Here is a 19,553-nt window from a genome sequence, read left to right as displayed (position 1 = left end):
CCTAAAGTACAAGCAAGAGAAGCGTGTACAGTATTGACGGAACTGGCTACATCATTTATCTCTTGTTTAACTGTAACATCAAGGGAATTTCAAAAAAGTCTTACCATTTTGCCGGAATTATGCTTAATGCTTTTACTATAGCAGTATCAGCACCCCAAAACTATGCCAGCACAATTCAAGTGACTCTATTGGCGAGGTAACGAACCTAATCCATCGCCAGCGTGCACATATTATACCAATGTGTTATTGCGAAATATCTTTAATGTAGGTAAAATTTAAAATCTTTTCGTAGATAATTAAAGCAGTCTGAGTGTTCGCGCTTGACTGCTTGTTTCGTTATTCAGACGTTAAAAATCTCTCTGGTGAGATTAAAGCAGACAACTGTCAGCCTCATGGTCAAGATTTGATTCGTCGAGATCAATTTTTTTTTAGCCAATGCTCGGGTAGATGGGATATTCGTAATTTATGTAGAGTACCGTTTTTACTGATGTTTCATTTTCTCATTAATCAAGTTGCATATTGCCCTGGTAAAAGCTGTGTCCGGAGATATTGAACTCCTTCCCGTTTACCATTAAGGGAAGGTCCCCGATATATACCCCCCTTCAAGCTTTTTGAAAGTGACTAAACTTTGGCTTGCATGGATGAATCTGCCTACGTTTTACTCAACGAAAAATTTTTTTGAGAGAAAATTACGACTACACCAAAATGAAATATTAGGATACAAACCATGGAAAAATATGAAGTTTCTCCAGAAAAAAAAGGAGTTTCATTCCATGGATAACCTATGATAATCTAAGTTATAGCGCGAGCGTTTCGTTGGTCTTAGCTGCTGTACAACTGGTTCGAGCACTCAGTTTCTGGCCCTTCCAAAATTAATTTATTCCATAAAAGCTTTTAACCACACGGAGTGTGCACAGCGGTGTGGGCTCAGAGTAGTTTAAAGATCTAAAGTTTAAACTAAAGTTATTGACAATATTAATAGCTGGGGGCAATGACTTTGAGATGAGCTTAGTTACCCGTGACGAAATGAATTCGTATTTTTAATGATGTGAAATATATCAGCAACGGCATTGGATGTGTAATGGACTCGCACATTTTCCCTTCTCAGCAGATGCCAAGTTATACTGAGCCTAAAGAACAAAACTGTACGGTTAAAAACTTCACAAATGAAGAAGTTAATGGCAACGGGCGTCGAAGACGCCTTTCATCTTCCAGCGGCAGCGTTCCAAGACACGCTAAGTCTCTTGGTTCCCTGGAGGCTGCAGTCGAAAGAAGTGACCATGTACATTTAGTTAAAGATGGAACAAGCACAGCAGCAAATGGAGGTTTTGTTGGATTGCATCGTCGTAGAAAGATATCGCTGCCCAGTAGACCGGTTCAGCTAAGACCTGACCAGTTTCTCGAGGGAGGACGTGTGGAGCTGGCAAAACGAGAAGTGAATCTGGCTGCACATATGCCTGTGTTTAATGAAAACCCTTGTTCAGGAAAGAAGTACACCGGTACCCCCATTCAAAAAACTGAGGCAAATGGATGGATGTTTGAAGAAGCTTTTGTGCCAGGTGGAATAAGTGTCAACCAAGGACCTCAGCAAAGACGGATTAGTCTGCCCGTATTGAGGGTTGACAAATCGTCGGATTCGCTCCAGTCTTTGACAGGCCATAACTCTACTTCAGCCAGTGAGTTGAATAACAATTTTCTAAGCCCTTCATCTATTCCTCAAGTTCAAAGCGGCCCATTAACTTCTAAAAAGGCGGAGACACGTCAGTGGAACCAAAGGCTTTGAGTCATGACAACGTCGAGGAAAGTTAAGAAAGGGGCACCGTCAAGATCTAATTTTGTAGATTGAAATCTGGATACAACGCTGAAACCTTATTACGATCTTCCTGAAGTAAACACAGAGAGAGAAACTAATGTACGATGTACCTCCAGACTTCTTCGTTGTGTAAGATGCGATATATTTAGAGGCGCACATTCATTTAATTTATACTTTGCGGGTGAAATGAAGTCGGAAACTTTTAAGTTCCTGTTATTAGCTACGGGCCGATGACTCATTGTCAGTTTTCAGGAAATTGATTCAAGAAGGAGCCTCGTCATAGAGAATGTGATATGTTAAACATAATATTCAGCGATGATAGTGTGCTCTGTGCTGCTAGGTCCACTTAGGTAGAAAACCATGCGAGTTTCTGAATTAACCTTATGGTAATTAAATCATAGTTTATTGACCTTGCCATTGCGCCACAAGTGCCCTTTTCTTCGTAAGGTACTCCAAGCTCGTTCGTCCTAATCGCTACAAAAGCAATATTTATCTTGTACCTTCTAATAAGTGTCGTCCTCTTTAATTCGCCTGTCACAATGATGGTTTGTAACTTAAGCTTAACGCTTTTGCAGTTCAGTTTCTTTGTCAGTATACAGTAATAACGCGAAGAAAAATAAAGAAGCTCTATCGGATAAGAATCAATCAAAAATGCCATCACGTCTATCAGAATCAAGAATTCAGTCGATCGAGCTACGAATATTTATGAGTGATATCCCTCGAGCGAAAGATATGATGGCGAGGTGGTGATTGCTAAAGTTATTCTTATTGCAAGTTTCTATCCCTCCCTGCACAATTTAGCATAATTGATATATCTCGTGAACATATCCCACGCTTTTTTTTAATGGTATTTTAATTATACCAAATACCAACTAAATTACGCCCGAAATAACTTATCTTGTCCACTTTGATAAACTTCCCTTCATAATGAATAAATTCCCAGCGTGAGACATGGTTACAATTCAAAGAGTCTCTCTCGATTCATTAATGAATCAAAAGAGGAAAGGTTTCCTAGATTGTTAAAAGCGATCCAAGGTTTTTTTCAGGAAGGAAACATCTTGATAGAAAGAGGCTCCGTTTCCGTTCCATTGTCCTGCTGAAGCAGGTAATTTTGAGAAATTTTCAAACGTGTGGTATTATGCAAAATTTCAGTCGGCTGACAATTTAAGGATAATAGATTATACTTACATTAAGTTGGCCAGAAGTGGTTAAGTCGATAGAGCAAGCCCCACTTTACCCTGATTGATGGAGTTAAGTTATGTGCAAACAATCTTTGGTCCTTTCTGAGATGAAAGGCTTCTCCTAAATAAGTTCCATGAGCGTAGTCATTTATTTTGTTTACTTTTATTATCGTGTATTAGGTCATGTTATTACATCGCTCGCAGCGCCCGTTGGCAAGATGAAGCGAGTCCTGTGTTCTGACTGGCTATCTGAGCGGGCAAGATGGGCCCGTCGGCGGCAGAAGATAGTCAAAGCAAAGAGTCTGATGCGTTACAAACACATTTGGCTTTCTCTCTCGGCTCTCGAAGTAAACAAGTTATTCTTAATTCTTAATAACGCGGAATCGTTTTGCAATATAATAAATCCTTTATTAACCAAGCTTGTTCGGTCAAGATGGCCGGACGTTAGCCTCGTCCTTTTTTCGCAACCTCGACATCGTCTAGGTCCATAAAAATGCAAAAGAAAAAAAAAAGTATTCTGCCAATATTCAGCCATGTTGACCTAACGCTTGGTTAATAACACATCTAGAATATTCATCACGCTCTGCAGTTTTTAAGTTGTTACTTTGTTGAGATATGAGTAATTTTTTTGCTAATTATTTTTGTGGCTTTGCGCTACGCAACGTTTTCGTTGTTCACTTGTGTTAATTGAGCCTCTAAAAATTTTATCATAAAGGATCAGTAATGTATTTTTTCTCAAAAAAGTGTCGGTAGAGAGGATGGAATTCATACTTTTGTCCACCTGTATGGTGTATCAGGGTTTTTCCAGTTATAAAACTTCATGAATAAGCAGTTGCTCTTCAAGAATATCTAAAGACCAAATACAAAGAACGACCTGTCTCTCTGGAGAGCTATACAAGGGAAATAGAGCTGAACGTCCCTCGTTTCTCCCTCCTTTTTTGTAACAGTCCCAATATCTGGCCTTTCACGTAATTGTTATTTGCTTCTTATAAATTCATCTCTATTTGTAGCTATAATAACATAACTATTTCCAGTCCGTCATGACCTTCTTTAGATACTGAGAAACGAAGTAACCATTAATACTCTTTCTGATCCTATTAGAGAGCTTTTTGGCTAAGTGGGTTCGTGGCTTCCAATCAATATCAAAGTCCAGCCAAAGCCTCTGTACTTCCGTAAGGAGGAAGCAATTATTTATACTCCATCAGTCAAATATGGCTCCTGTGAAGGTTTTTAACCCTGGACCAAGCGTTTTGTACGTGAGCTCATAATAATGGGCATTTACCTTTACTTTTGAACTCACAATAATACGTGATGTCTAGTCCGATGCGCCGCGCAGGTAGCTGTTTGCCTTCCTAGAGCCGAGCTAAGCTAAGAACAAAACCCAAAATCCGTCATGACAGTTACATAACACACTGCCAAAAGTAATTTAGAAAAACTAATGAGACGAAGTTGTTAAAGCAATAAAGAGGTAATCTTTCTTTGTTACATGCCATGTAGTTGAATTCATTTTGATCCTCAAATTGACCTGAGTTAGCGTGAGCAATTTGAACCCCCCCGATGGACATAATGAAGCGGAAATTAGGAAAAATGTTTTGTTTTTTATAAGTTACTGATATTTCACTGCTGCTTTTTAATTCATTAGTTTTATCACTAAATCATCAAGATCGACCACAAATCGGACTATTCGTATCTGTCAATAAATAGACAAACAAAGAGGAGGTTTATCAATAATTTCTGTCGTGAGTTCCATAGAATAGAAGTAGCGAGCTTTGTAGTTTCAGCTCAAGTTGTGGCTAAATTATTTTGATGTTTTTGTTTTTTGTTTTTTTGCGGTGGTAGCTGGGGCGGCCTGGGCTAAAGATTCATTATCTCACGGTTACTAAGAATGTCTAGTTATCGAACTGAGCTTGTCGCTCCCAATACAGCATGCAAAGGGCTTAAGCGGCTCATGATATGAAAGTTCCGCTTTGTCTCTGAATCTAACATTTGCCCCTCAACATCTTGGCATGGTACATTAGAAGGACATTAGAATCTAGAAGGGTTTCCCATGGGTGAAAAACTTCTCTTTACTTCTCCAAGGCGAAATTGTTCAGTTTAATGTAAAAAAAAAACAACAACAAAAAACAAAACAAAACAAATTAATAAATCAGACGGAAGCGGGCAAGATATTTCTTCTATTACAATTTTTCATCCTCAGAATAGGACAGAAAGTTTGAACGAATTGAATTTTGGCTGTATAGAATAATGCTAATATGGTGAAATGATAACAGTATGCTAAAATACCATCGCCAGTAACATTAAAATAAAACGGCTCCAGAAATTACGAGGTAAATTATGCAGCTAATCCAAGTTTTATTTATTTATTTTTTTTGGCCAAACTCTTCTTTTCCAGTTAACTTTTTTAACATTACGTTTTAAAACTAATAATATTAACCAGGCATACCCGAGGTCATATTAACGAGCACCTAGTTTTGCTTTCGGTTTCAGAGTGCTTAAGAGCACTGATTTCGAATTCTTCATCTTTTCTCCGGTAAGCCCGTTTTAAGAATATTGAACAATCTCTTGATTAAATTATTCAACCTCGCTGAGCCAGCGTTTTATGCTGTCACTCTTCGCGTAATATGCTATAGGTCTTCCTCCACCATTTCGTAAAGAAGTAGTCGAACCTCTCATAGTTGAAACGGAATCATAGTAGGATCTTGTGCCCTGTGTTATCGCTGAGCTTTCACGTCGAAAAATTTGTTCCCATGTTTCTTCTTTTGGCAAAACTTGAATCCTTCTTGTTACGGCATCTCCAAAAACGCTTTTCGCAGCGTCTGTGCCAGGGTTCACCTCTTTCATTTGCTCGTTTCTCTCCGTGTTTTTTGTGCTCCCAAGAGAAGTGGAATACTTGCGCAGCACTTTCGGTTCCTTCATTAAAACAGAAGGTACAAAAAGCCCCGAACAACTTGAATCTTTCTTCTGCCCCGCGGGCAAGTAACTAGGTAAAGAACTCCGGCGAGATTTCCAAAGGTTGTACGACATAAATTCTGTTGATTTAGTTCTCGATGTGATACTCTCACGACGAAACGGAAGCGACTTGTCGAGGCCAATCTCTGCTGTGGATTCTCTCTTACCAAGCACATAATACTTCGAACCTTCCAGAGCATTGTTGTCAGATATCGAATACCTGGTAAATCCTGGCTTGTGAATCTTGATCTTGGGTTGACCGCCAGATGCTTCCATTTTTAGTTTTCTTGCGACTTGGTAAGGCTATTTACTTTGGTGGATGATTACCCCAGGGGCTTGTCCAATATTAACATATTTTGGTATATCGTTTGAGTTTTTTATGTGTTGCACGGTAGACATGGACTCGATGGCTCACGAAACTATCACGTATGTTACAGTAAGCATATTTTATAATAAAGTGACGCAAGAAATACCGGAATTACAGGATTTCTCTCGACTCACAAATTAATTACCGTACACCCTGAATGACTGACACTAACTCTTAAAGGCTTATTTGCATTTTCCGTTTCCGCGACCATAGATTAAAAAGGATTAGTTTGTTATAAAAGTGAACACGTTTTGCTGATAAGCTAGTTTACAACATCGCCAGTTCTCCTTTCACTCTGTTAAATCCTTTCGTACCTCTGAAGTAGAAAAAGAATCCTTTACTTGTCACTTTTAGACAAATTTCTCTGTGATCGTGTAGTGTTCCAAGCCTTGGCGTTAAGCAAACAAAAAAAAAGGCTAAAAGTACATAACTTATAGAAGTTTTGTTATTAAATCCTTTAAGTAAACAGGCTTGAAATGAAGAATAGTTAATTAGAATTTCGTTCGCCAAAACTTCGTGGTCCACGTAGTTTTTCACATGTAGAGCTGATCCTTTAAGTTGTTAAAGAAATCTTTAGATAGGTATGACCCTCAGATACAATGTTTCAAAGGTTACGGCTTTTTTCGGCGAACTAAGAATGGCTTTTGCTCCCCAGAGAAGAATCCCTTCATTCAATAACTTCCTATTGTTATTGAAGTATCGCACGATTTGAATGCAGCTGTATTTCGCAAACAAGATTGTCCATCAAACAAGTTCTCTTATTGCCAGTCAAAAGCAGACACCTCGTTTTCCCTTTACGCACTAAGAAGTAAAGGTGCCTTCTATTTCATCGCTTACGCGGAGAACAATACAACCTATCGGTTGGAAAAAAAAAATACGTAAAAAAATAAAAGAAAAAGGTACAATTTTACCGGTATGACAATACTCATTGTCTAGTGATGCTTGGATAAAACGTGCTCATTGAATTTTTAGCAGTTTTTCCGAAAAGTTATCTTTCTGTTAAGCCTCTCTGCCATATCTTTTTGTACTTTTGAAGATTGCTCGTGTTAAACAATTGTCGAGAGAAACAATTCAAATTATCAAAAGATATTTTTACATTTCAAATTTATTCTCATGTCTTCGCAATCTTCCACTAATTCATTTAAAAACACCACAAAAAATATCGTAACTATAAATCAAAACCGTTCACACTCTGAGACACTTCCTTAAAAGTAGCTCACTCATGTTAATAACTTAGATATCATTTTCTATAACTGTAATATTCTCGAGCTTAGAACATTTCACATATTATATAAACCTCACTACAAACATTCGGGCCATAATATAAAGTGAATAATCGAAGTACCGTTACAGAAGATAAAATCTGATGGTAAAACTCCTCACAAGTTACAACCGAGACACTGTAGTGCACAAACGCAAAAATAGCTCGTAAATTTTCTTTCAACGTCTGCACCAGCGTCGTGAAAAATGTTGGGAGATGCGATCGCAAGAACCAAGCCGAAAAGGAGCAATACCAATTTTATCTTCCTTTTGTTACTTCACTGAGATGGAGGCAATACATTTAGCATGAAATTTTTATCTAGAAAATCGTCTTTTTCCCAACGACTCATCCACTTCAAGCCGTAGGTGGCTTAAAATAAAAAATAAAAAAAAAAAAAAAAAAAAAACTTGGATGGTGAATGTGGACAATGCAGCGAAAAGGAATGGATAAACCAAAACACTGCATTATGATTGCACTCTTTTTTCTTTAAGCTATTGGAGAGGTGGCTTCAAAGATTTGAAACTAAAACGCCTCCACATCAGTATCGTATTCCTCAGCCTGTTCGCCTGTCAGGTCGATCCTGGCATAATCATCAGAGTCTATTGACTTGCAAAAGTGGATGGCGTACTTGAGCTTCTCACAGAGCACCCGCTGACACGAGTATCTCGGCATCTTCAGAAGGAAGAAGCAGGTGTAGGACTCGGGCAGATAGTGGTCTGGGGGAGAGTATTTGTCAAGCACCTAAAAACAACGCGCTTGTTATTAGATTTGAATTGATGCGTTCTACAACTCTGCTATAAGCGTATATTAAATGGTTGCACTGAACTTTTACTTTCTCTCTTCCTCTTGTGTGCCAAAGAGCGATTGCAAATATGGCGGACTACTCGGTAGCCCTTGGTCGTGGTCTAGTCAGGCATCTCGTTTTGTTTGAAAACGCTGCTCTTGAACAGTATATGCGTCGTTGTGGATCTATTCCGTTCTGTTACGCTAACCCTAAGAGTTTTTGTATTCTTCGATACCAACAAAAGGTAGATGCAAGGGAATGTAATCAGTCAACTCGCCAACAAATGACATATATACAGAGAGAATTGTGGGACACGGCTAAAACTTCCTAGATCGAAAGATATCACAAATTTCATCCTCGGAGACCCAGGGGCAGTGAGTCGATTTCAAGTTAAGGGCAGAAGAGCCCCTGGGGACATTGTCTTACAAGACTAGTTCCAAACGGTCGCAGTCGTTCTGGCATCTGATTGGTGCCAGAAAATCTTTGTGTTTTTCTGCCCAATCAGAGTGAAGTGTCGTTTGGAGTCCTTTCGTGTGTTCTAACACGCACATATTCAACAAGCTCTGTTGCTCCCTATGTTTGTCTCGGCCGTGCGACGAAGCTTTGCGCGAGGTGAAAAGTTTCAGTCTCAACACACAATGTAAGAGAAATCGATCAGATTGTCCGCGAAATCTTACCGGAAATTATACTGAATACTTTCGCAGGTATCACAAGAGAACGAGTTTAAAAGTTTGCGATGTTCGTATAAAACATAATGGTTGCAAGCATTGATATGTCGCTTTAAACGTTAGATGAGATGTAAGCCTAAATCTTTCAAGATTTTTTTGTACAATTTGTTGTGACTGAAACTTTTTCAATCCCGTGAAGTTATTTCGTCGCACGGGCCACGCAGGTATGTCGAGCAACTGGCGCTTACGCTTACGTAGCTTTTTGTGCGCGCCAAATTCTAATCGTTGCTTTGTAGTAAAGTCTTTAAAATATGGCCAAACTTGCAGAGAACATTAAGTACGTGGACGACCTCCAGCAAGCGCTTAAAGAAAGCTTAGCTGTGTTTCCGGTTAGCTAATTAAAATCTGAACAAAAACTAATCATCGAGAACATCGTGGAAAGGAGATATGTTTTCGGACAGTTACCGAAGGGGTTTGAAGAAAGTTAATCTTTCAACTGCTGCGTTGAGTGTTCAAATTCTTGAGCTCGAAAGGCCACGGCCTCTCTTCTAATCCCTTGGTCATTGTCACTTCACCTCTTTTGTCGATTGTTGAAGACCAAGTTAATTACCTTTGATCATTGGGAATCGATTCTGCTTTCAATGGGGAAAACAAAACCAAAGACAAAGAAATATTGGATGGAAAGGGCGAGCTTGCTTTTATTGTAAATGTCAGCTTAGTACATGGTTATCTACCCACATCTAATAAACAAAAGTTACCACGTTTAGCTTTTCTTTTCAATTTTTTAAGCGAAGATTAGATTAGATTTTTGCCGGGAGTGCACAAAAAAATGCGTAAGCGCCAGTTGCTCGACATACCTGCGTGGCCCGTGCGACGAAATAACTTCACGGGATTGAAAAAGTTTCAGTCACAACAAATTGTACAAAAAAATCTTGAAAGATTTAGGCTTACATCTCATCTAACGTTTAAAGCGACATATCAATGCTTGCAACCATTATGTTTTATACGAACATCGCAAACTTTTAAACTCGTTCTCTTGTGATACCTGCGAAAGTATTCAGTATAATTTCCGGTAAGATTTCGCGGACAATCTGATCGATTTCTCTTACATTGTGTTGCTGAGACTGAAACTTTTCAACTCGGGCAAAGCTTCGTCGCACGGCCCAAACAAACATAGCGAGCAACAGAGCTTGTTGTATATGTGCGTGTTAAAACACACGAAAGGACTCCAAACGACACTTCACTCTGATTGGGCAGAAAAACACAAAGATTTTCTGGCACCAATCAGATGCCAGAACGACTGCGACCGTTTGGAACTAGTCTTGTAAGACAATGTCCCCAGGGGCTCTTCTGCCCTTAACTTGAAATCGACTCACTGCCCCTGGGTCTCCGAGGATGTACAAATTTCGGAAAGGTCCCTGGAACTTTACAAAGAAGGACTAATGAAAAGAGGGGACAAGCCTCCTTTTCTAGAAGGTCGTACATAATCCTGCCGAAGAACGACGCTGTTTTTGTATCGTGTCGCGGTCCTTTCTAACTCCAGTGTTAGTTTCCTACCAGCTCTCGAGGCTGGCCTAGCACGAACCACACTCTATACTTCGCATGACACTGCATATGAATAAGTAGCTTACCTGAAACACAAAATCCCTGCCTCGAAAATCCACAATGGTTCTTGGTAGACGGGTGCGCCCCCAGACAAACCGTAGAAACAAGGAGCGTTCGGCATTAGAGAAACTCTCCAATGTTTCCCAGAACCAACGAACCAATGGAGCATTAGCATCCACGCCTTTATACGTCACCACGGACTTTAACAGGTCCAGAGGAATGTCGGGACTGCCGCACACCATTGTCTCCAATTCTGGACCAGTGAACAATGACAGCAGAGGAACCGGAACCACTCGTGCCATGCCTGCTCGAACTGCGGCCACCTAAGCGTACACATAAAGAGGTTAATTGTTTACAAAGGGAAAAAATTTCCTCTGTGAAAGACAAAGAACTCTATATTTTACTCTTGCAGCGTACTTGCATTATCAATTATCTGAGGAGGAAACTCACTTGTCTAAAACTGAACAGGTTATGTTCAACTGCCGTTGGAGATGAAAATGACAAGCGTAGGAGAAACTGCCACAAAGTCAGAGCTCATTGCCGATATCAAAATCATTAAGCATGACAGAGGGAACGCAAAACATGGGGACAAGTTTTGACGCCAATGCGACCGTATAATTGGTTAATTTGTACCTCGCGGTAAAAAATACTATTCTCACATTGGTTGTGTACCCTTGTGCCCCCGTATACTATTAAAAAAGATTGAACTTTTCGTTGTAGCCGTTTTTCATTCTTACAGAACAGAACAGAACAGAACAGAACTTTATTCTACGTGGCACTCCACTTAGCTAAAAGCTACTTCACAGGAAGCCCACAAATAAACATATAAAATTGCGAAAAAAAAAAAAAAGAAAGATAAAACTTAGCTAACACTCTAAAAAATCTAAAAATATCTAAGCAGTCTATATATTTTTGTATCAGTACATGTGTAATTACAAATTAAAATTACAATCTGAAAAAGCTACGTAACTGCAATAATAACAATTTTAAAATGCTACATAACGAATACTTCTTAAAAATTCCCTTGTGCCGGCTATGGCGCGAAAGGAATCCGGCAGCGCATTCCATGTCTTTGCAGCGAAGTACCGAAAAGACCTTAGGCCATGCTTGGTGCTTCTTACTTTGGGCAATGAGAGCATGTTTGTGTCCCTTAAGTTATATTTTGTGTCCCTTACTTTAAGTAGGTTTACAATGGGGTTCGATGCCTGCTCCTGGAAGCAACTGTTTATAGTGATTAACATGTCCTGGATACGGCTTCTCTTTAGTGTGCTGTGCAAACCGATCCAATTTAGCAATTTATCGTAGGAGTTATTCTTATCTTTATATACAAACCTAAGCGCGCGTTCGTTTACTCTCTCCAATTTCTTGGCAACAGCCGCCAAAATTAGATACACTTCCAAGCTCAAGTCGTTATATACACAGAACAACTTACAATCAACTTAAAACTTAATACAAATTAAACTGGTTTCATCTCAATTTTTGTCATATCTTAAAATATTTACACAAGTAACACAAGATCATGGCGTGAGTACAGAAGGAAAGAAAAGGTTTTCAGCGAAAGCAGAGAATTTTTTTAAGAAAACAATTCAGAATTCTATGATATAAATGGAAAGAGACGTCACCTTTCAAATTAAGTACGATACCTGCAGATCAAACTCGTGCAAGCGATAATGGAGAGCGAGTCGGACGTATTCTTCTCTATTGTCCAGCGTGATGCACTTTATCTTGTTATGCAGCTGTGCCTCATGACCACTGGCGCTGGGAGTACTGAATGGCATCTCCATGGCTTCAAAAGCCTCACGCTCCATATCCCGGATGCACATGAGACCTGGCACGTAATCTTTGTCGATTTCAGCCAGGTCTGTCACTCGCAAAGACATCCCTAGGATATAAGAGCTTTTTTGTCACATCACAACCGTAAATACTAGCTGAAGAATAAGAACTAACGGCACTATTGAAGCTTGTAGACAATATTGCTTGCACTTCGTTTCCGGACCAACACTCAAGGTCTTAAAATAATTGAGAGGAATATGCTACCTTTCTATAACATCAAGAAATGGTTAGATATTCTAGTCTTCTCGGATAGGGACGAATAAATGGAGGTCCCGTCTCCAGTAGGGTTAGGGGTAGGAGACGTTAATTTCCCACGCACGAGATTACTGTGTGATGGATGTCCTCCCCTGGGGTGGGATGGGTGGGTTTGTTGGAGCTTAAACCTCGTAGGGGACCTATGTCCTATCGTTTCTGCTCCAGTACTTGGTACAGATCCTTAAATACTCTTTATACTCTAATACTCCAACTCATGAGAGACCGGGAGAATGTATAGCTGGAAAGAAAAAGAGCACTAAAAAACAAAGTATTCTCAAACTCGAATTATAATATCGACGCATTAACAAATTGATAAAGCGATATTAGATTGAGTGTACACCATAAACCGAAGACCAACGCAATCAAAATGGCCAATGATAAGAAAATAAGATACCTTTAGGATCCGATGAGAAAATAAAGTTTATAACAATTAAACTGCCTAAGGCGTGAGAAAAAGGCCAATCATAGGAAATAAGATACCTTTAGGATCCGAAGAGAAAATAAAGTTTATAACAATTAAACTGCCTAAGGCGTGAGAAAATGCAGGCGGCAAGGTCAGGTTTAGCATTTGATTGGTTAAGAGAGTTGCGCAAGTTTTCTGGGACGAAGTTAACGAAGTAAAGCAAAATTAGCGCAATCTCGGATTGCTTTCACTCTTAACTGAAAATTGCATTATATGACGAGAAATCTAAACAATCGTCGCCCAGACGATGATAAATCGAGCTCACGCCAGAATCTCCACGCTGACAAAGAATGCAGTGTACGGCATTAGCTAGAGAGAATGGTTAAGCTCGCCCTAACAACAAAAATATATCCCTTTCTGTTACCCGCTAATTGCTGCCAAACAGGTTCAGCGAGATTCAGACTCAGCGGACTTCCCGTCCGGATGGCAATACCAATTAACACTCCCAGGAACTTGAACATATTTAGATGAACAGAAGTAGTAGCATCTGGATTGAGAATAAAGCAGTCGCGGTTAGCTCCAGATTCTTCCCGTCCGTTCGGCGTCACAATCAACAAGGGGAGCGAGCCATTCTGGAGCTCATCACACATTTCTGCGATGGATTCGGAGTAACCTCCGCCACAGTCATCCACGCTTTCGCCGATAAACTTGACTTTCCATACACGGTGCGGAAGGAACAGGCTGTCAGGACCGAAGTTACTCATTTTCGAACAAGCTTGACCAAATACTGACTTGGAACCGTCTGGACCTGTCAGTCCACCTTTGGAGCGATACTTCTTGATCTGAAGAGAAGACATGTTTCAATAAGAGGTGAGGGCCTTGTATTGAGCATTGTAACTTTACGTCACACGGTGACGCTTACGTCATCTCTAACCGGTTGAGAAAGATCATCTTTCACTTCAATATCCCATCTTCATTTTCTTCATTGTACTAAGGCATCACAGCTATTCAAACCTTCGCAGTACGGGTTTCCCTTACTCATTACTTGAAATGAGTATTGGCCTTTTATTGTCTCGTGAAACGTAATTTTGACTTAAAATCGTTCACCGTTATTGATTCTCAGCTCCCAGTTATTTCTGTAAGCTCGTGAACGCGGTTTTTCACCTAAAATGCCTCAGGAATGTAATGTCTGAATAAATTTTCACAAAATCCTACTTTAAAAGCCGGACCACTTGAAGCCGCCGAAGTGCCTAATGGATGGTTAATGGTTCGACTTCTCATAAAGCAATGAAGGCTACAAAAAAACCCTTACCTGTATCCTGTTGAGTTCTATTACAGGACCATGTTGCCTGTCACGGACCATTGTTGTTTGAACAACTTTCCGAAAAGCAGCCTCCTAGAAATCAAATATTATAATAATTGAAAAGAGGGATCGTTTTACGGTCCTTTTCAAAGGGTACCCATCTTGACAAAAACGGTCCCGTACACAGCCAACATATTACTAACAGGAAATGCTTCTAGTTTTCTGCATAGTCCACATTTACAACTTAAACCCTATCATAAATCAATTGTGAGATTCTGCATTTACAAAGGCAAATGTTGACATACCTTTCCTCCACATAATTTGGCTTTATCAGCTGAGTCGTCAATTTAAATTGGTAAAGAGTTCTAAAGCTGCTTAGAAACTCTTTACGGTGGCCAATTAAGATTAACAACTCAGTTGATAGAACCAAATTAACTTGCTCTACTCCACACCGACGCAGCACCGCAGTTTCTTTAGAAACTCACCCCCTTTATTCATACTCTTAGTCTACCCATGTTTAAGAGCAAACTGGACCCCCTGAATTCTGACAACTAGCGGTTTTGAGCATTAATGGAATATAAAAGAAAGAAAAATAAAACCTATATCTCAGGATAGATTGAGATAAAAAAGCACAAGTGATTCACTGTACCTTCCCAGATGGGATCAGCACACCTCGTAGAGCATCAAGTGCCACCGAGGTTCCTTGACCCATGGGCTCTTTTAAACGGGGCTGAAGATCAAATAAAGCGATGGAAGAACACACAAGCTCGGAGAAGTGATGAAGAAGCATGAGACGATTTCTCAAGGACCCCAAGGGAATATGCTGTAAATGGTTAAATTCCATAGGAACTTCCTTTGGGAGGCGGCCGGCATTAGCGGGCTTCGTAGTTGACCAGGCGATCGTATGAGCAGAACCGCAAGCAACCCGGTTTGTTTGTTTTCCCTACAAGGAGAACAGATGGACGGTAACAAACTACTCCTTGATTTGTTATAATAACTTCCTTACATCTTCTCAGCTAGCAAAATCTAAGAAGAAAAACTAAAAAAAACTGTATAAAAGCCAAGGAAGGGAAATAGGAGGACGAAGTCAACCGCTATTCTCACGTAAGACAATCGTTTTCAAGCTGCAATAAAGAATGGATGAAGCACTCCCTGGAGATTGTGATTCATTTGCTTTTTACTTTCGCGAGAGCCCACCAAAGGGGTAACTGCAGTTCACTAAGTTTATTTTTTTGTTTAGCCTTAAATGTAAAGACACTTTACAGTCGACGTACTTGTAGAGCTGTTACCAAGCGCGGTCTCTGGATGGCATTGGTCGATCCATCTCCTAGCTGTCCTTCGTCATTATCGCCCCAAGTGTAGACTTCTCCTGTGTCCGTGCACGCCACGCAATGCAAGGAGCCCGTTGCTATAGCAACCACTTTCTTGTTTTGCAAGGCTGCTACCCTCTTAGGACGTCTCACGTGATCATCTGAACCGTGTCCAAGGCGGTAGTAGTCACCTTTACCCCTGGGGTATTAAAACATCAAATGTGTCGAAATTCTTCCCCTATCGGAACGGACCATCCACAATTTACCAGGCATAACCCTGGCATTTAAGTGTCTACGACTTTGCCCTGTAGCCTTTCACTCACTTCTAATGAACGAACGGAGATACGCGCTTGTGCTATTTAGCGATCTAGCTTGTTAGAGGAGAATGACGTGAAATGGGTTCCATAAGGCTACCTTAGGTTTGTTACACCATGGAAATATTCAACCACAGAAGCAGCGAATTTCCTGCTCTCTAAATTTTAGGCTGAGATCCTGTAATTAATTTGTATCTTGCCTGGCCGCTTTAAACCGATCAATAAATATATCTTATTAAACGTTTTGTTATGTAATATCGCTGAGTATTTTTACGAGTTGCGCCGTACTTTTAGGAGCCCGTAGGGGCGAGTCAAACTACAAATAACGAGTAAAAATACTTAGCGATGCTAAACAACAAAACTTTTAATGAGAGATTAATTAGTCAACATGACAAATTGTTATTTCAGTGCTGGCGAGTTTCGCGGATATTTATTTACGGGGCGTGCGTGAAAGAAGTATGCCCATTTCTTTGTCGTCTAACCGCTTTTCTTCGTTCAATTTATCTAATAAACTTGGATCAATATTCGCCGGCCAGTCCGACTCTTCGTCGACAGAAAAATAAACTAAAGTGTGCGCCTTTTTTTTCGTTTTCTTAACTTCAATTTAATTCGTCGCTTGCGAGATGCGAGAAAACCTGGGTCTAACCGGTTCGCCGGAGTACAAATACCGCGAGATATTTGTACTCGTTTTGGGCGTTATTGTATTCTACGAAGCATAGTTGGATAATAATTCCTCTTACTGCCCTTGCTACTCTTACCACACTTAAACCTTTGACCATTTGCAATTTGACGGCACTTACCATGTGTAGACAGCACCAGACTTGGTCAGAGCTACAGAGAATTGTGATCCACAATCAACTTTACACACGCCAGCTCGCATCAGCGCCTCTACCTTCATAGGGATCTTACAGCCGTCACTTCCTCCTCGGCCTAGCTTTCCATAATCTCCGTCACCCCAGGACCACACACAATCGTTGTCAGTAAGACACAGTGTCTGCGCATCACCGCTTCCGCATGCTACGTCTATGACACGTTGTCCACGTAACGCTTCCACCAGTTTCGGTAGCAGCTGATCGTCGCTGTCACCATGACCAAGCCGTCCGTAACGTCCCTTGCCCCAGGTGTACAGCTCTCCAGTGGTTGTGATGCAGGCGCTGTGGGAGCCACCGCACGAGATGTCAACGATAGATTTACCACGCAGGGCTTCTATGACTCGAGGGCGATCACATGAACTGTAAAAGTATAATGCATAGAATGAAGACGCTCTTAGATACCTGGAAAAATCTCCTGAACAAAACGAAAAAAAAAAAAACCTCCTGTGATGACGCTTTTTCTGGCGATAAGGTCGACTGGGGACGCTTCATCTGGTGAACAACTGAGCTTAGCTGTGATTGGCTGGTTGGTTGGTCATCTCGATACAAAGTCGTTTCGATAGAAGTCGATTCGATACGTCCACAAAATCGATACAATACATGTAGAAAGTCGCTTTGATACAACTTCAGTCATTTTGATACAAACTAGCGAAGGAGTTATTGGATGTTTGGTTGTCTGGATGATAGGGCTTCCTTATGAATGAGTTTTGAGTTTACAACGGCGAAACTGGGGAACTTATGCTAGGGAGATGCAAAGAACACAGAGATATTCGACTCGCTAATTCATAGATCTAACTTGTTTCAGAGCGGCTCAAAACGGGCACCACCTATTGTGGAGCGAAGTTAAGTTTATTGATAGCGCTTCTCAAAGAAGAGTTCATCAAACGGCGCCTATCCCGATTGTTCAATACCAGCCTCGCACAGCTGAGTACAATGATTAATAGGATGAAGCATATCGCGTAGAACCTTATCGCCTGAAGAATACTTAAATTCGAAACGTCGCGATCTACATCGTGAGTGAATAGATCGTGAGGCAAACGATTATTTAAGCAATAGACCGCACTTTCTATCGGTTGCCGGTGTAATAAGCTACGTAGGATGTTGGGAGCACAAGAAAAAAAGGTGGTGAACCACAAACTGAATACAAGTGATTTACAAACTTTTCTCTCGTTCTTCTGATATCCAAGCGGATTACTACGCCGGTAAACCGATAGAAAGGGCGTATGTATGGGTTTACTTGCGCAACAAACGATAGGTTGTGCATCAATCAGGTTACTCGCTCTATCTCAGTTATTTCGTGAACTTCACCAGTGCATTCGCCCCACACGCTACTTTTTCCTAACGACCCTCACTTGAGCATGTTTTTTATTTCAAGAGAAATACTCACTTCCTGTTTCCATGTCCAAGTTTTCCGTCGTCCCCTTCTCCCCACGAGTACACGTCACCCTCCAAGGAAAGAACCATTGCGTGTTTCCCCCCAGAATGCACAGCAATCTTTTTGATGGCCACGTGCTGGAGTGATTCGATGAGTCGCACTGACGTCACTGTTTCTGTTCCACCGAGGCCAAGACGCCCACCATGACCGTATCCTGTGGCATAAACCTGCACAAATCCAAATGATATCAAAAAATAACTACCAGCAGTTTCTCTGTCTCTTGAATTTTATGCAGCAGTCCTGATAGGGCGTGCTGGTACAGAACCGCGCAATTCTGCCAAACCCGAACAATAACACAATAGCATAAAATCTTGGAAATCTGGCGAAAAACTAAAAATTAATATGCAACATTTTTCACAGTACTTTTACAGATTATTACAGATTTCTAGTTCTCAGACCGAACGGGGAACGAAAGAACAATGAAAAGCAAAGCGAAGGCGAAAGTGCAGAAACAAAGAATCATCATCAAACCTTTCCCTCTGCTGTCACAGCAAACAGAGTCTGTTCACCTCCAACAATCTGCACAGGTCGGATGGCACTGAGTGCTTCACATGGCTGTGGGAACTTGACTTTGCCACCTTCAATACCACCTAGCTGTCCGCGGTGGTTATGACCCCAACCGTAAATAGTTCCACTACCGCCCCATGTAACCGTCCAATCAGATGGTCGTCTGATTTACAAGTAAACAAATCAAAGAAAAATTTGGATACGAGGCGAAAACTTCCACAAGAACAAAAAAGAAAACACCCCCAAGGCAACAATCGACTTTACTGACGAATCTGTGGTATCTAAAAAGCTTCATTCAAAGGTATGCGTATTTTTCCAGAACAGGATGAAATACCTCATCGAGGCAGATTACTTAGCTTTTTACAAATAGTACTTTTAAAAACGAAAAATTTAAAGGGTCTAGTTCCTAGTAACGTGCGTGACCAAAAAAAAAAAAACTGTGGGGCCTGGAACTTCTCAAGTACTAGCGCTAAACGGAATCTGCCACGGCTGCTAAGTGCAAATAAACAAAGAAACAAAAACGGAACTTTAGAAGCGAGGTTGGCCAAAAAGGCCTTAAATTGTATTTCAAAATCTTTTGGAGGTTCAACCCACTATGACAGAGATTTGACCTCGTATTTTGTCGCCGGGAGAGCGGTTGGAGAGGTGACAAAAAAAAAAAAACAAAAAAAAATACAGTAGTTTGGAACACAA

The 19,553-nt window shown here is 40.6% G+C and overlaps 2 protein-coding genes across 2 annotated transcripts in view; one reads left to right on the top strand and one right to left on the bottom strand.

Annotated features, from left to right (window-relative positions):
• The first annotated feature begins 814 nt into the window (after nucleotides 1-814).
• LOC148723086 (uncharacterized) lies at nucleotides 815-2,230 on the top strand. The gene has a single exon (XM_088732519.1). The coding sequence runs from the start codon at nucleotides 1,082-1,084 to the stop codon at nucleotides 1,781-1,783; it is 702 nt and encodes a 233-aa protein (XP_088588645.1). The 5' UTR covers nucleotides 815-1,081; the 3' UTR covers nucleotides 1,784-2,230.
• Nucleotides 2,231-7,397: 5,167 nt separating this feature from the next.
• LOC111340680 (E3 ubiquitin-protein ligase HERC2-like) overlaps nucleotides 7,398-19,553 on the bottom strand; it is a 52,952-nt gene continuing 40,796 nt past the window's right edge. Inside the window, exons 48-57 of the mRNA XM_088732518.1 lie at nucleotides 18,825-19,023; nucleotides 18,306-18,520; nucleotides 16,847-17,278; nucleotides 15,697-15,931; nucleotides 15,072-15,365; nucleotides 14,432-14,515; nucleotides 13,544-13,961; nucleotides 12,272-12,510; nucleotides 10,655-10,951; nucleotides 7,398-8,312 (exon numbers count right to left, since the gene is read on the bottom strand). Coding sequence (XP_088588644.1) covers nucleotides 8,094-8,312; nucleotides 10,655-10,951; nucleotides 12,272-12,510; nucleotides 13,544-13,961; nucleotides 14,432-14,515; nucleotides 15,072-15,365; nucleotides 15,697-15,931; nucleotides 16,847-17,278; nucleotides 18,306-18,520; nucleotides 18,825-19,023 — 2,632 coding nt within the window. The 3' untranslated portion in view covers nucleotides 7,398-8,093. The remainder of the gene's footprint in view (nucleotides 8,313-10,654; nucleotides 10,952-12,271; nucleotides 12,511-13,543; nucleotides 13,962-14,431; nucleotides 14,516-15,071; nucleotides 15,366-15,696; nucleotides 15,932-16,846; nucleotides 17,279-18,305; nucleotides 18,521-18,824; nucleotides 19,024-19,553) is intronic.

The sequence above is a fragment of the Stylophora pistillata genome, chromosome 9 (assembly GCF_964205215.1).
Source record: "Stylophora pistillata chromosome 9, jaStyPist1.2, whole genome shotgun sequence".
Classification (NCBI taxonomy): Eukaryota; Metazoa; Cnidaria; class Anthozoa; order Scleractinia; family Pocilloporidae; genus Stylophora; species Stylophora pistillata.
Note: the sequence above shows the minus strand (reverse complement) of the source record. Positions and strands in the feature narration are given on the sequence as shown.